The sequence below is a fragment of the Cucurbita moschata genome, unplaced genomic scaffold, assembly GCF_002738365.1.
Source record: "Cucurbita moschata cultivar Rifu unplaced genomic scaffold, Cmos_1.0 Cmo_Scf00016, whole genome shotgun sequence".
Classification (NCBI taxonomy): Eukaryota; Viridiplantae; Streptophyta; class Magnoliopsida; order Cucurbitales; family Cucurbitaceae; genus Cucurbita; species Cucurbita moschata.
The window spans coordinates 3,539,186-3,554,963 of NW_019268532.1; the positions used below are offsets into that span (position 1 = coordinate 3,539,186).

At 35.6% G+C, this 15,778-nt stretch overlaps 2 protein-coding genes across 2 annotated transcripts; one reads left to right on the top strand and one right to left on the bottom strand.

Moving 5' to 3' along the window:
• Window positions 1–28: 28 nt before the first annotated feature.
• On the bottom strand, window positions 29–2,360 carry LOC111454290 (homeobox protein ATH1-like). Its single transcript, XM_023095716.1, has 4 exons — window positions 1,085–2,360; window positions 644–999; window positions 511–571; window positions 29–428 (listed from the first exon to the last, which is right to left on the bottom strand). The coding sequence occupies exons 1-4, from the start codon at window positions 2,060–2,062 to the stop codon at window positions 321–323; spliced, it is 1,503 nt and encodes a 500-aa protein (XP_022951484.1). The 5' UTR covers window positions 2,063–2,360; the 3' UTR covers window positions 29–320.
• A 10,130-nt stretch (window positions 2,361–12,490) lies between these two features.
• LOC111454467 (probable transcription factor At5g61620) lies at window positions 12,491–14,194 on the top strand. The gene is made up of 3 exons (XM_023095958.1): window positions 12,491–12,803; window positions 12,937–13,133; window positions 13,667–14,194. Exons 1-3 carry the CDS (start codon window positions 12,515–12,517, stop codon window positions 14,036–14,038), a joined length of 858 nt encoding a protein of 285 aa, XP_022951726.1. The 5' UTR covers window positions 12,491–12,514; the 3' UTR covers window positions 14,039–14,194.
• The last annotated feature ends 1,584 nt before the right edge of the window (window positions 14,195–15,778 follow it).

Here is a 15,778-nt window from a genome sequence, read left to right on the forward strand (position 1 = left end):
TTATATCTCTATTGCTTATTTGCTTTCACCCTTACACTAATGCATTTCATCAGTCGTCTATGATGTAGCTAGGTAGGCGAGGCAAAAGAGATTCTTCAGGTCCATTTTCTTTGACAACCGAAAAGAATATATCAAATGTTCGATGTGGTTAACGAATAGACAACCAAAAGGTACAAAAGGTACAGTTGAATCCCCATCCATATTGTATATTGTTGGGTTTTCTAATCTATTCACGTTCCATATAGCTCAATCACATTCACAGGTTCAAGCTACATCTTCTTGCTGCAGATGCTTACCTCAGACGGGCGAATTCTTTCGAATCATCCTTCATCATTTTGAAAGGAATTTCTTCTGCTCATTTCAGCATACATTTCTTCGATCATCGGTTTCCACAACCGGACACGTGCATTGATAAACCAATTAGATACCTGCCCAGATTCAAATAGCAGAACTCAGAAACAGTGACAAACTCGTATGAAAGTTCTCAGAATATCCTGAAGCAGCAAGAACCTGATTTCTGGTTAATCCACTTTTTACTGCAAGTAAGTGCTTCTCTGTGTCCTTGGGGTACCTGAAAATTCTCCAAAGTTGAGTGATTACTTCAACATATTCAAAGTAAACCAGATTTATCACAGAATCTTACGGATGGAGAAAGTTCTGAAACATCCACGCCCTTAGAACTGAGACAGAGTTTTCAGGCAAGCCTCTCTGTGCCCTCCATAATTGATTATCTTTCCTTTTCAACTGCTGGAGAGCCCACTGATTCTGAATGAACGTTGTCTCGAAGGACTTTTCCTTCTCCTTGGTGCACACTGTGTTAGAATTCATTCCCATTGCAAGGATACAATTAGTAATCTTCTCCCTCAGGCTTTTATACACAGAAGTGATTGTCTGGTAAGTATAATGAAAATGCAAGCGAGGATCCAAATCGGTGGCAGCATGAAATGCAGATGTAACAGTATGAATCTCGTCCAAGCATTGAGTGTACCTCTCATCAATCTGAATCATCATCAAGTTGTTCAAGAAGAATATAAAGACCAAAATCAGAAAACTAACAGTTATATTTATAATTCAGTGTACCTACCAGTTGTTGTAAAGTCAACAGATGGGATCTCTTGGCATCACCAGATGGTTTCGGCCATTGAGTCTCCAGGGAACTTGATGAGAATGGCACAAATCCAACTGTGGTTGATGAATGGCTAACTTGATCTGAACTTTCCAGTGGATAGCTTGCAATTTGGGAAAGTATGTCTTGAATGACGGAAAGATATCTTGATCCTGATATTGCTTGAGAGGGATGAACAGGACTACCATAATTGTAACTTAGAGAGAGGTCCATGGAGTTGCAGGCTAATTCTGTGTTGTTCAAGCAAGGCTGAGTAGCACCAGAAAAAGTCAGCTGTGAATACTGGTCCAGGAAATTGGTTCCTCCAACGATCACAGGTTTGGATGTGGCAAGACTCAGAGAAAGCTCATTCCATAACTTGGAGTTCATAGTGTTGGATGGCATCCAGCCATTCTGAACCAAGTTTTCCATCGATGAAATGGTCTGGAAATCTGATCTTACTGGATTACCCCTAGCAATTGGCTGATTATAAGGAAAATGACCGTTTTCCCACTCGTTATTTGCATTACATAGAGACTCGTCACCTTCACAGTTTAGAGAACTTGCAAATGAAGAGTTTGAAGCATTAGAGGAACTGTGTTCGAAGCGAGTTCTAAAAGTCCCTAACTGATGGAACTGAGGGGTTGAAAATGCTGAATCTTTTGCATTCACTGGAGAAACAGAAGCAATAGGAATTGCTCCTGCTAGCTGATCTTGAAACTCAGCATTACCAGAGAGATTCAAACAACCTCCGGAAACATCCCCCATATCGTTCCGTGGCGGGGCAGTGGCCATTGGAGAAGAGCCTAAGAACCCCAATTGATCAACTATATGATCATCTGCATCAGTAGCAGGGCATCCAGATTCCCGCAGAGTCAAAAGGATAGGAAATCCAGCTGCAATTGGAGTGCGAAGAGGCAGAATCTCACCTACAATGACAGAATTTGTACTGGCCATATTCACCAGAGCATTCCTCAAGTCACTCTTCAACTTTGAAGCATTGTAGACGAAAACTCCCCATCTTTATCCTCCAGCATCAGCTCAGGCTAACATACTCGAACAAAGAAAGCAACCTTACATTTGATTAATCTTTGTCATCCAAAATAGGATGTGAAACTATAGAGTGGAAGCCCCCACCAAATCTTCTGAAAAGGGCACCGTGGTTCTGAATCACTAGGCAAGTAATGGATGTGATGGCTTTGTAATGAACTTCAAACTTGCAAAGTATTAAACGCAAAAAGACTGCTACACTGCTTACAGGAGATAATGGTGACCATAAAAGGTGATGGCTTTATGGTTCTTGACTCACAGGAGATCAGAGACATCCCAAAGAAAGCAAGAGAAGAAGATTCAAAGAACTTGGCTTTTGTTTCTCCATAAAAGGTGCAAGTTTGGAGAACCACTCACTCTTTGTTTAAGGCTGATGGCCCATGTCCTTCTCTCTGTGCCATCTCCTTTGTCCTGCTCACGACCGCTTATTTTCTGATCCACTGCAGTCATCGTAATCAAAATATCTGGATTCTCTCTGTTGAAACTTCTGTTCCTGCCAGGTCTTGTCAGTACCTTTTTTCAGAAAAGTCCGTTTCTTTCGGACAAAGTCCCTTTCTTTTTAGCTATACTGGACAAGGAAACAGAGGTGGATGAGAAGAAGCAAGAGTAAATAAAGGAACAAAGTATTACACAACAACTGAGAACTTACGGCAATCAAATGTGAAAAAAGAGAGAAACTTCACTGTTTCACCAGTGTACTTTTGAACAGATATAGTCTCGGAGAAAGAGAGAGAAAAGAGCCTGAAAATCATGATGCAAGCACACCCAAACACCCCATCTGTTTGTTTTGGTTCTTATGGACTGCTTGAACCCGAACCATATGATGAAACCATGCAATCCGATGGACTTCATTTCTCGGATCAAGAATCCATTTTCCATTACAATGGCTTCTTGAATCCAGAGCTCTGCCATTGGATCTGATTTGATACAACCCCACTTTTTCCCTCATTTCTAAATATTTTCTCTGATTTTCTTTTGAGCTCTGACCATGTAGCTATAATGGAATCTGGAGCAATGACCAGAAACTACTAAGGAAATAATGGTGACCTACACTACAACCTCAATGCTGGCGCAACTCTTCCATCTAGCTGTTATTGAGAGAGTGGCTTCTGCCTTCTACTCTGCACTGCAGGCTTTGGTAAGTGGGTTTAATTTCTAACCATCTCAATTGTCGCTCTGGACTCTAAATCCGATTTCTGTGAAAGTGAAGCAACATTTTTTCAGGTTCAGGAGCCAAAACCTCTCTCTTGTACATTGGTTTTACTAATTACCCAACAAAGAAAGAGAAGGGTCTTCTTCAATGAGTCTTTAATGCAAGAGTTTACTGGACAAAATGTGCTTAAACAGAGTACGGTTCGATTTTCCCAGAAAAGACAATACATTCATTGAACTAAGTGTAATTATCATTCAGCTTCCATGCTGAATGATGAAGTAACTCAGTGCTCGAGAATGATTTCCCGAAGCAAATTCTTTGACAGCACAATGACAAAAAAAAAAAGAAAAAAAACCAACTTGAGATCTCACCTGGTTGTAAAGAGATCTAAGCATTACTTGTAGGGGCGTGAAAACCTTTCCCGAGGTATTTTAAAAACTTTTAAGGAAGCCTGTAGGAAAAGTCCAAAGAGAGTGTACTTGTGTGGTTACAAATGGTATTAGAGCCAGATACCGAGCAGTGTATTGGACGTTGGCCTTCAAGAGAGTATATTGTGAGATCTTACATTGGTTGGAAAGAGGAACGAGGGGAACGAATAGAAACATCTCTCGTTTTAAGAGAAGTCCAAAGAAACAATTGTTGGTAGCGGTGTACTTGGTCATTAAGTGAGTAAAATATAAATGAATTTCTTACGATTTCCACATCTTTCATTGCAAGAAACTTGGAACTGTGGGGTCTGCTGCTACTTGCTTGGTTTGGCTGCAAACCCAAACAGAGATCTGGCAATGTCTGGTAGCTCTTTTTCCTGACCCATTTTTGCTTTCACACAACCGTACTGCTAAAAGAGAGAAGTGATTGCTAACTTATTTTTCTCTAATGCAACAGAAACACAGAAACCAACAATTTTGACGAAGAAGAAGAAGAAAAGGGTTTCGACCCTACCATTAAAGCGACCAAATTCAGCCAAAACCGCACCCATTTCGTGGAATTGAAGAAGGTGAGAAAGGTTGATTCAGAGAGAGGTCCCATGGTGCTCAGTTGAAAGGACACAGAGACCAATCAAGCAATGGGCTTCTAGTTCCATCGTCTTTCGTTTTTTTTTTCCTTCAAATTAAAATTTTAATATTTAAGTATTTAATTATTTTAAAATTAATATATACGGCATAAAATTAAAATTTTAGGTTTTAATTTATATTACCATAATAATTAGTTTTAAATTTTAATTATAAATTTAAAGACTTATTAGACACTTCTTATTAAGAGTATCAAAAAATTATATCAACTCAACAGGACCGCGAATGGTTAATGTTATAGAACTTGAGATATTAAGGTCCACGATGACAACTTAGTTATAACATCATCATGTCTGGGCGACCGATAGTGAAGTAGTACCGTGAGGGAAGGGTGAAAAGAACGCCCATCGGGGAGTGAAATAGAACATGGAACCATAAGCTTCCAAGCAGTAGGAGGAGACCAGGACTCTGACCGCGTGCCTGTTCAAGAATGAGCTAGCAACTCATAGGCAGTGGCTTGGTTAAGGGAACTCATCGGAGTTGTAGCGAAACCGAGTCTTCATGGGGCAATTGTTACTGCTTAAGGACCCGAATTTTCTACTCCTCATTTAAGCTATATTTATTTGAGGTGATTCAAGATGTATTGAAATTGTCATCGCAAGGTGTATACCATGGACACTTCAAATCACTCAAATTATTAGTAATTAAGAATAAGTTTGTTATCATCAAGAATTAATTTGACATTACGGGTCAAAAGTCCAACACCTAAAAGTCTCCATAGCCATGTACTGAAAATGTTATACAAACTCTTGCCATTCGAGTCGAGTCGAGTTCACGATTAGGGGTTAGTTAACGAAACTTTAATCGTTCCCTATGTAACAACGTACACATATCATGCATGGCTAATATCATCAATTGGGACATAGGAAAGTAAACTAATAAGGAGTGTCTAATCATACTTTCGGTTTGATTCAATTTCGTATAATAATCATTAAAATTGAAATTGGTTGAGGAATATATTTAAAACCTCACAAGTCATCAATAAACAAAAGTGAATTAAGTTGGAGAACACACTGAATCGAAACTGAAATCTCACCTCTGAAACGATTGCGCGTTTCTTAGAGACTACGCGAGATTGCACGTTTGGACAATTCAGCTAAACTGTCTTCTCTTTCATTGTCGTCGCTTCCTGATTTCTTATTTATATTTTAAATATTAAAATGATTATACAATTCCACCCCTGTTTTTTTAATCTGAATTACAAAAGTGACACTCAGCCCAATTACGCACTACTACTTTTCAGGTTAAGGCCAACAGCCCAGTTGTTTAATGCGGCCCATTATTCACTTCCGAAAAGGCCCACAAGCCTTTTAGGGTTCTAAACGGATGGGCTTTTCGGCCCAATAAAAGGTTAAATTAATAAACCAAAAACATCCTTAAAATTTTAATTTTTTTTAATAATATCCTTAAACTTTAATATATATATCTAAAAAATACTCTTCAATTTTTATTAGTTTTAAAACTGCCCGTATTCTTTTTAAAAGTTTTATTAATACTTATAAATATCCTTACTCTTAGAACTACATTTCGAAAATACTCATAAATTTTTAAAAGTAACATTAAAAGGTTTGGAGATAATATATTTTCATCCATATATTGACGGTAATAATTTTTTGAACTCTTTTGTTTGAATTTTTTAATAAATTGAGATCATATCCAAATCTTGTAGCCATCAGATGTCGAATCCGAATTCCAAATCTTGGGCATAGGTCAAGACAAATTATGCTAGAAGGACTCGTGTTGGTACGTGGAAATAGTCTTCATCCTTAGATGTAATGAGTAAGCAATGTAACCATGTTGAAGGGATGTACGGGAATGCTGAAACCATCTGATACCAAATTTGAATTTTAAATGCTCGACATGGGTCTACTTTAAACTCTTAATTCTATCAAATTACAGTCTGAACTATGACAAATGTTTCAATTTTCCGCTCAAATTTTAATAGGTGTTTCAATTTATACCTTAAGATAGACACTCGTTCAAGAAATCGTTGCAAAAAACATCTTCACGAGTATGCAATCGATAGGATTTAGACAGATAAGTCGTTAGAGATCACTTTTTATTATTTATTTTTGAAAATAAAAGTGAATAAATTGTAAAATTAAAATGCACACTATAGGGTATAGAGGGGGTGAGTGCAAGGTAAGCATTGTTTTTATATGAAAAAGGCTAAGCAAACAAAATTAAAGTAATTTAGAGAAACTCTCCAAATATATTACCACAAAAGAAAACTTAACAACAACCAAACAATATTTTCATTTTTTTTTTAAAGTTAAAATATAAAATTAAAACACTAAAGAACTTTGGAAAATAGGAATAATATGTATAATATTTTAAATAATAATAAATAAATACTATAGCCTAAAAAAGGCTAATTTATATTAATTATGAAAGTCGATCTATATATATATATATATATATATATATATATATATATATATATTTTTTACCAAGGAACGACCTAAATCGGTGCAAGTTCCCGATGTTCCAAAGAGGGACTAACTAGCTCCTTGACAAATAGGAGGAGGTCGAGGAGGTCGAGGCCAAATAGACAGGTCAACTTGCTTAACCTAATAGTTCATATTAGAGGTCAAAAGACTTAAATAAACACCTCAAACGAGCCCAAGTTCATGAAATATTTGATATCTTTTTAGAGATTTGTTAATTGAGAAAATTAATATTTCACAGAATGATCATATGCGATTCGATTTTAATCCTGAAGGAGTTATGAACTTTTGTTTGTGAGACATTGTCGTTTGATTTGCATGGGTGAGAATGACTTTTGTAGCTGATTTAATATGCCTATCATTTTGGAGACTTTGGAGTCTTTTGTTCGACATTTGAGGATTTACCAATCTATTAGTATGACTAAGTTTAGGGCATGGCTATGATACTATATTAGACGAACACGACTCTCCACAATGGTATGGTATTGTCCACTTTGAGCCTAAGCTCTCATGACTTTGCTTTCGGCTTCCCCAGAACACCTCACTCGGGGGAAGTAGATGAGTTGTTCTTTTAAGTGCTAATTTTAGTATTTGAACACTGGGGTATGAGCCTCTCACGAGAGGGATTTCGTTTATGGTTGAGTCATAAACAAATTGTTCATTAGAGAATCAGTGATGCTTAAGGTATAATATATGAAACCGAGCAAGGGAGGAGTATGTGAATGAATTAGCCAACATTTGAAAGAGAGCTACCCTACGAGTAGGATGACTAAAAAGACTTAAAAGAATTAAAAGTCACTACCTATACTAACAAGGTATACGTTCCTTTTCGGTGGCTCAATCATAGAAATTTTATGGTTATGCGTGCTTTACTTAGAGCAATTCTGTGAGTAAGGACAAAACATGTTGGAAGGATCCAGATTGGTCTACGACAATAGTCTCTACTCTTAAGATGCGATGATATATTACGTGACTTCCTAGAAATGTTCTTGGAAAGCATGTGACTGAGGACAAAATATACTAGAAGGACTCGTGTTAGTCTTTGGGCATAGTCTTCACGCATAAAAAGCGAGGAGTACGTAACGTGAACCTGTCGCAAGGGATGCAAGGGAATGCTAGACCATCAGGTGTCAAATCTCGATTCCAAATCCTGAGCGTGGGTCATTACAAATGTTACCTCTCCTAGTAAGATATGGTTTGTGGATGAAACAAGGCTGAAGCTAGCGAGCATGTGACATTTGTGTAAAGTAGAAGTACATGAATGAACCTAGACCACATCTAAGTATGTGACACACGAGTAAATCTACGAATGAAATGTTCATTCCCAACATTCGTAACAATTCTAAAATAAGTCATATTAATAATGTTACTGGGATAAGATTTGATAAGGTTGGATAAAAATCTCAACAATAATGCTTCTATAGGTTCTCGTAAGGTGGAGCAATTTGAGGCTGTTCTAACCCAATGAAGGGTCCAAATACACCTCATTCAAGCTTCGGATCGATGTAGAACTATGTGGGTCGTATTGTTTAGAACCAAGATGATTTGATAAAACGCTACGTTACATTTGAAGGACCTTAGCCGAGATTTGATATAAGATTGATTTTTACGACTAGGCTTAGAGTAGATGCAAGTTGAAGGACAATGTGTATGGTTGAATAAAGAAATAATCTCCCCTAACTTAGATCTGAGTTCGTGTGCTAAGCATCACTCTGACGTGCAATTTATTTTATTTTGTAAATTACGTTTTATTTTTTCAAAATCAAACGAATTTGTCGATACTATCACGTCAAAACTGAGAATATTTGCTAAAACCATTTTAGCTGTGAAAGTTTTTTTTTATTTATAATTATTTACAGAATTAAATAAGATCAATAAATATATATAAAATATTAGATTATAATTCATATCAAATATGATACATAATTTTTTATAGCACTAAAAACACGTGTCATATAAGAAATTAATTTAATAATTATTAAATTATATTTTAAAAATCTTTAATATTTTAGACTCTTCATTTGGTAAGATGTCACTTTAACTTTCTCTTCCTTTGCTTGCCATTTGACAAATAATAGAAAAAAACTTAATAATTTATTATAATTTAAAATTAAAAATAGAAATAAAATTAGCAGTCAAATTTAGAATTATTTAAAAATTGTGTAATAATTATAATATAGAATTTATTTTTGATAAATAAGATATCCACTCAAGTTGGTCTGAATAAACATTAAAAAAAATGGAAGAAATAAATAATAATAATTAAGGGATTAACTAAAATATTTGAATTAATTAATTAGTTTTATTAATATTAAACAAGATGAGTGCAGGTAAGGCAAAGTCCATTGATTAAGTCAAACTACTTTAGAAAATAAAAACAAAAAAGGTTCATCTTTTTGTCAAAATTACTTTAGGATTGTTGGCGTAAAAGTTGGAAAAAAGGGTTAAAATGTTGTAAATATGGGTGTGGATCTGTCCTTTTTCGACTTTTTCTTTCGGGTTTCCCGTCAACGTTTTTAAAATGCGTATGTTGGGGAGAGGTTTCCACACCCTTATAAAGGATGTTTCGTTCTCCTCCCCAACCGAGGTGGAATCTCACAATCCACCCCCATTTAGGCCCAGCATCCTTGCTGGCTCGCTGACACTCGTTTCTTTCTCCAATCGATGTGGGACCTCCACCAAATCCACCTTCGGGGATCAACCTCCTCGTTGGCACATTGCCTAGTGTCTGGCTCTGATACCATTTGTAACAACCCTAATACACTGTTATATTGTCTTCTTTGAACTTTCCCCTTCAGGCTTCCCCTAAAGGGTTTTAAAACGCGTCTTCTAGGGAGAAGTTTTCACACCCTTATAAAGGTGTTTCATTCTCTTCCTCAACTGATGTGGGATCTCACATTTTTGTTCGTAATGGGAAGATCTCGAATGGGGTTATTCATGAATTCAATGGGACAAGAAATAGCTCTGAAAGTACGGGTATATACGAGTTGGGTTCGAAAAATCTTTTGAATCAACCTGAAATTTTATGTTAATTAGGTTGGTGACTCGAGCAATCAACCCAACCTAACCCAATTCTCTATTTTTGGGTTTGGTGGTCCGATTGTTTTTTTTTTTTTTTAATTATTTTAAAAAATTATACTTATCTATAGTACATGTTATATTAATAACTAGAATATCAAATATAAAATATTTAAGTCAAAATACATCGCTAACATCATTACCGGCCTTAAATATTCTTAATCTTTTTAAGAGAAAGATAGAATTGAGTTTGGTTCTAATTCTATTTTCGGGTAGGCAAAAAAAATGTCAACCGAACCTAATTTTTTATTTTAAAAAAAATTCAACTCAATCTAAACGAGAACAAAATCTAACCCAACTCAACTGTCTGAGTTGGTTGAGTTATTGGGTCATATGAACACCTATAAGGGTGGATTAGAAATTCAAAATCTTCCACTTCAAGATTTTTTTTTTTTTTTTTTGGCATTTAAGCACGAGTTTTGGTAGTTTTGATGGACAAAGACATAAACCAAATTCGGAAAGTCCAAATCGATAAATAAAAAGAAAAAAAAAATCACGCTCGTATTAACATAGGCATTGCAAAATCGTTTGTACATGTAACATACCGTTATGCTAATTTATCTCTATACATATATATTGTCAAGAATTGTTACGATCTGACATTAGCTAATTAAGAAAAAGATCAATGAGTATATAAGTGAGGAACACTATCTCTCGACTATTTAAGGAAACCCAAAGCAAAGTCACGAGAGCTTATGCTTAAAATAGACAATATCATATCAATGTGGAGGTTCGTTGTTCGAATATATTATCTCTCCCGAAATTTCATAATTTAATTTTCTTTTCATAACTTGGGTTAGAACAAGTAAGCTCAGCTAGCTCTCTCATTTCCTCTTTGAAATCCAGTTGGAAACAATATCTTTAGGGACAAATTCTTGGTCGTTTAAGGTTACATATATATATTTAATGACAAGATAAGCTGTCCCTTGTTAGAAAACACAAACATTAATGAGAAGAATAGAAGTATCAAAATAGATAATACATGTTAGGGCTTAGATTTGGTCCACCATGTTGGAGACAACTTGGGACTCCCAAAGAACTTGTTCTCATATGCCAATTAATGAACTTTAGACTTATATGGAGTGGCTTGTCCCCGCTCCCAAACGTAACGTTTCTCCGTTAACAAAGTAGGTTAAAAGAATTTGGGTTGATATAACAGCTCAAGCTCACCGCTAGCAAATATTGTCTTTTTTGAGTCTTTTCTTTTGGCCTTTCCTACAAGGATTTTAAAAAGTGTTTGCTAGGGTGAGGTTTTCACACCTTTATAAATAATGTTTCGTTCTCCTCTCCAACTAATTCATCCTTTTTCGGAGCCCAACGTCCTTGTTGACACTCCACCTCGTGTCCACCTCCCTTCAGGGCCTAGTCTCCTTGCTGGTACGTCGCTCGGTGTCTGGCTCTAATACCATTTGTAACGGCTCAAGCCCACCGCTAACAGATATTGTCTTCTTTGGGCCTTCCCTTTTGGGCTTCTCCTCAAGGTTTTTAAAATACGTTAGGGGGAAGTTTTCACACCCTTATAAAGAATGTTTTGTTCTCTTTCCCAACTGATGTGAGATCTTACAATTCATCCTTTTTCAGAGGCCAACGTCCTCGCTGTCACTCATTCCCTTCTCCAATCAATGTGGGAACCCCCAATCCATCTCCTTCTGGGGCCCAATGTTCTTGCACTCCCTCCGGGGGTCAGTCTCCTTGCTGGCACATCGCCCGATATCTAGCTCTAATACCATTTGTAACGGCCCAAGCCTACCGCTAATAGATATTGTCCTCTTTGGATTTTTCCTTTCGGGCTTCTCCTCAAGATTTTTAAAATATGTCTGCTAGGGAGAAGTTTTCACACCCTTATAAAGAATATTTCGTTCTCCTCCCCAACCGCTATGGAATCTCACAGTTGATATTTCGACCATACTCTTTCTTATAAGAAATTTGATACAAGTAAGGTGACACGTATGCCACACAAAATAGAAGAAAACATCAGAATTCTATACGAAATTTGAATTTCAAATTTTGGGTCAGGCATAAATTAAACCAAAGCTAATGTACACGTAAAACCTGAGTAAAGAAATGATACAACGACTAAGACTATTCCTTACCTTTCAACACTCAATCCACTACGAACATAAGGTCGAGTTCGATTCGAAGAGGCTTATACTATCTCTTCCACAACAAAAATGTATGGTCACCATGACATTGAATAATTGTTCTACCAATTTGCTTCTAAAAAGTTTTGTTCTTTTGTAGCAAGTGATCCCACCAAAAAAAATAATATAAACCCTAGAAAGTAGAATACAAACAAAGGGCAGTACAATCCGAGTAAATGTTTCATAAATCCGACAAATACCTCACGTTGGTCATGTGCCACTTTGAAAAAAGATGCCATTTTTAGGATAAGGTTTTCATATTATTTTTTTTTTTAATTTTCATCCACTCATACTTGACTTACTCTTTACGACACAAAACAAGAACAAAAAAGAAAACCCTAACATATATGTCTTAATTAAGTCAAACCCTAAATTAATTTAAACCAAACCAAACCTCAAGCTTATACATTATATTATGTTTTTTCAAGCTATTTTGTGAGTTCTAGAGAGAGAGAAAGAGAGAGAAAATGGTGAGGAAATGTTCCCATTGTGGCAATGTGGGTCACAATTCAAGAACTTGCATCATTCAAAAAGAAAAGATTAGAGGTAAATTTAAGCTGTTTGGAGTTCATCTTGATGGAGTTTCATCTTCTTCGGCGGCGGCGACGGTGGCGGGAGCGGCGGCGGCCGCCTTGTTGAAGAAGAGCATTAGCTTGGATTGTTTACCTTCTTCTTCTTCCTCCTCTTCTTGTGAGAAATTGTCAAATGGGTATCTCTCAGATGACCTCATTACCAAAACCCATGAAAGAAAAAAGGGTATGTTCCCATTTGTTGTTTGAAAGCTTAAGCTGATAGATTACGGTATATTTCGTTCGTTTCTTGTGTCGAAACCTTTTCGATCTTCTTCTTTGAAAAATGATTATGTGATTGTGTTTATGGTATTGTTAAGGTGTGCCATGGACTGAAGAAGAGCATAGAATGTTTCTTGTTGGGTTACAAAAGCTTGGAAAAGGAGATTGGAGAGGAATCTCGAGGAAATTTGTTACTACGAGAACTCCGACTCAAGTGGCTAGCCATGCACAAAAGTACTTTCTTCGACTCAATAGTCTCGACAAAAGAAAACACCGCCGCCCGAGCTTATTCGATGTAATTTCCCTTCAAACCTCTTCTTCATCTTTCAATCCAACTTTTTTTTTCATTCTTAGAAAAAGATTGAATTTTGAAGTATAACCCACTTTTTTAAGATAATGAATATTCATATTAAACAATATATATATATATATATATATATATATCAATAAGTCCCAACAATCCAATTGTTGCCATTAGAAAATTATGAAGAATGTTATTAAAATAACCCTCTTGTGTTTGTTTACTTGAATTTCCATTTTCATTGACTCATTAAATGCATAAACTGCTGAAAGAGATGATATTAGCAGTGCCTATCTATAATATATAATAATAAACTTATATGACATAATACTTTGAATTAAAAGTAATTTAGAGAAATAAAAAGGTCAAACTTTCTTCTTTAGATTTTTTTCTTCTCGTTGAAATTTCTACTATTCATTAAATATTATGTTGGGTAAGTTTATCGGTATTCCGAGACTAAATTGAAACTTTTTAAACACCGAAGACTACGTATAATTAACTTTTTCATCGTGATCTATGAATGGTAGGTAGCTACAAGGGACAAATTCAGAGTGCAAGTGGTGAAGGGCAACAATTCCAAGCCAAGCAACCTGCCTCCATCCATTTCCTTTGGGATTCCATCAAATTCAACTCCAATTCATAATCATGTTCATCAAAGTTTATTACCCATTTGGTTTGGTTATGAAGATCATAAGGCAGTCAAATTCGTTGAGAACCCCATCAAATGTTCGAGCTCAAGCAGCCATTTTCATGGGAAACAGAAGACAAAGAGCCATCATCAAGCTCCTGATTTGCAGCTGAGTTTGTCCACTCCAAAACCAGTAGAGCAAGCTGAGCAGCAGCAGCAGCAGCATTGCTGCAGAAATATACCCATTAATGGAGCCATTTCAGTGACGTGAGGACCACCGCAACTAAACTAAGATGCTGTCTTATTGAATATTGAAATTTTGTTTTTTTTTTTTTTGGTTATAAATAAGGATTGACTTGCTTTTTGGGTGTAGGATGACATATTAATTACTAGTAATTTGTAATTTTAAATGATGCCATATCTGTTTGACTAATGATCAATTTCATAGGCCTCTTCCTTAGTATTATAAAATACTCGATGAGTGATCTTATTATTAGATCGAAAAAATATATTAATATGCAAATAAGAATTATGTTATTCATTTTTAATAAGACATAAAATTCTATGGCCTTGGAGTCCGGCCTTTCATATGCTCAAGATGTTTACCAATGTGTGCACTACTTTCGTACATACAAAACCCAACAAGCTCGTACCAATTTCATAATATCTTGGTTCAATAAATACCTATAAGTAGCATCAGTTTCATACGTAACGACCCTACAATAATTGTTTTGATGCATGAATACGTTCTCAATAATTTGTACGACGAGCATATATGCATCATTTAAAATCAAAAACAACTTTCTATCTTTTTATATGATGTTCTCATCATTAGCATGTGATAAAATCATGCAAGCATTTATTCATAATAAGTATAACATACATCAAACAACTCCTCTAACCAATGGTTACATTTTCCCTTTAATTTTTTTCTACCTAATATTTCATAATTCACTCATCTATGTCGTGTGGCAAAAAAACAACATATGAATAGTGATACTAAAGTGTTCACCCTTTGGGGGTATTTCGAGCTCCATAATACTAACTGTATTTTGGACTCCCCACTACTAAAATTACATTAAATGTGCTAGATGCCAGCCTTGGGTCCAAACTATGTTCCAAGTGTACCCCACAATTAAAACATTAGACACCTAATGTAATCCTACTTTTTAAAACTTCAAATTCAAATCCTAAATACACTGAAAATATAAAAAAGTTGTCTTGAACACATTTGAACCCATAAAATTGAATCTAAATAGAATACTAAACTGGCTCTAAGCTTCTAATTCAACCTATAAAATATGAATCTAAGAAAATGCTGAAGCCAGAAGCTACAAAGAAAACAATTACATTTTCGCAAGAACATAAGTAGAAAAATACTAGGAAACTGACAACAAAGCAAGGTAAAATAATTGGTGTGTTCCCCAATTGAAAATCACAGGACAAGGGTGGGTGCCTAGAAAGAAACAGGCAAGAAAGTGGACCAAACCCATTTTTGTTTTAGAAATCATTGTTTGGCATCCTTCACAGGTTATGTATTTTTTGTGGTCAGTAAGCATATATTGATAATTGGAAACAGACCCCATACAGTTCAAAGCCACGGCATTGAACACTTAGCAGAGAGAGACTTGCAGATTTTAAATATCACCTCTAGTAGTAAATGACATAGCACAGGTCAGTTCCTGCAGCCAAATCTTAAGAAACAGTGACATTTCAACTGCAGAGGATTCTCTCATTTACTACCTGAACTATCCTATCAACACATGGCTACCCAAAAGTAATCAAAAAACACAGGTGAAATTGGTAAAATGTAAGACTCAATAATGAAAACATAAAATCTTCCATTTTCCCAACCTTTTTTTCACAAACCTAATTGACAAAGCCATAGGAACTGAAGTACTCCAAAGGTTCTATGGTTTTTTCTTTCTTTCTGGTCTCTCTTTTATTTTTCCTTTTTTTTTTTTTTTTTTTTTTTTTTTTTTTTTTTTTTTTTTTTTTTTTTTTTTTTTTT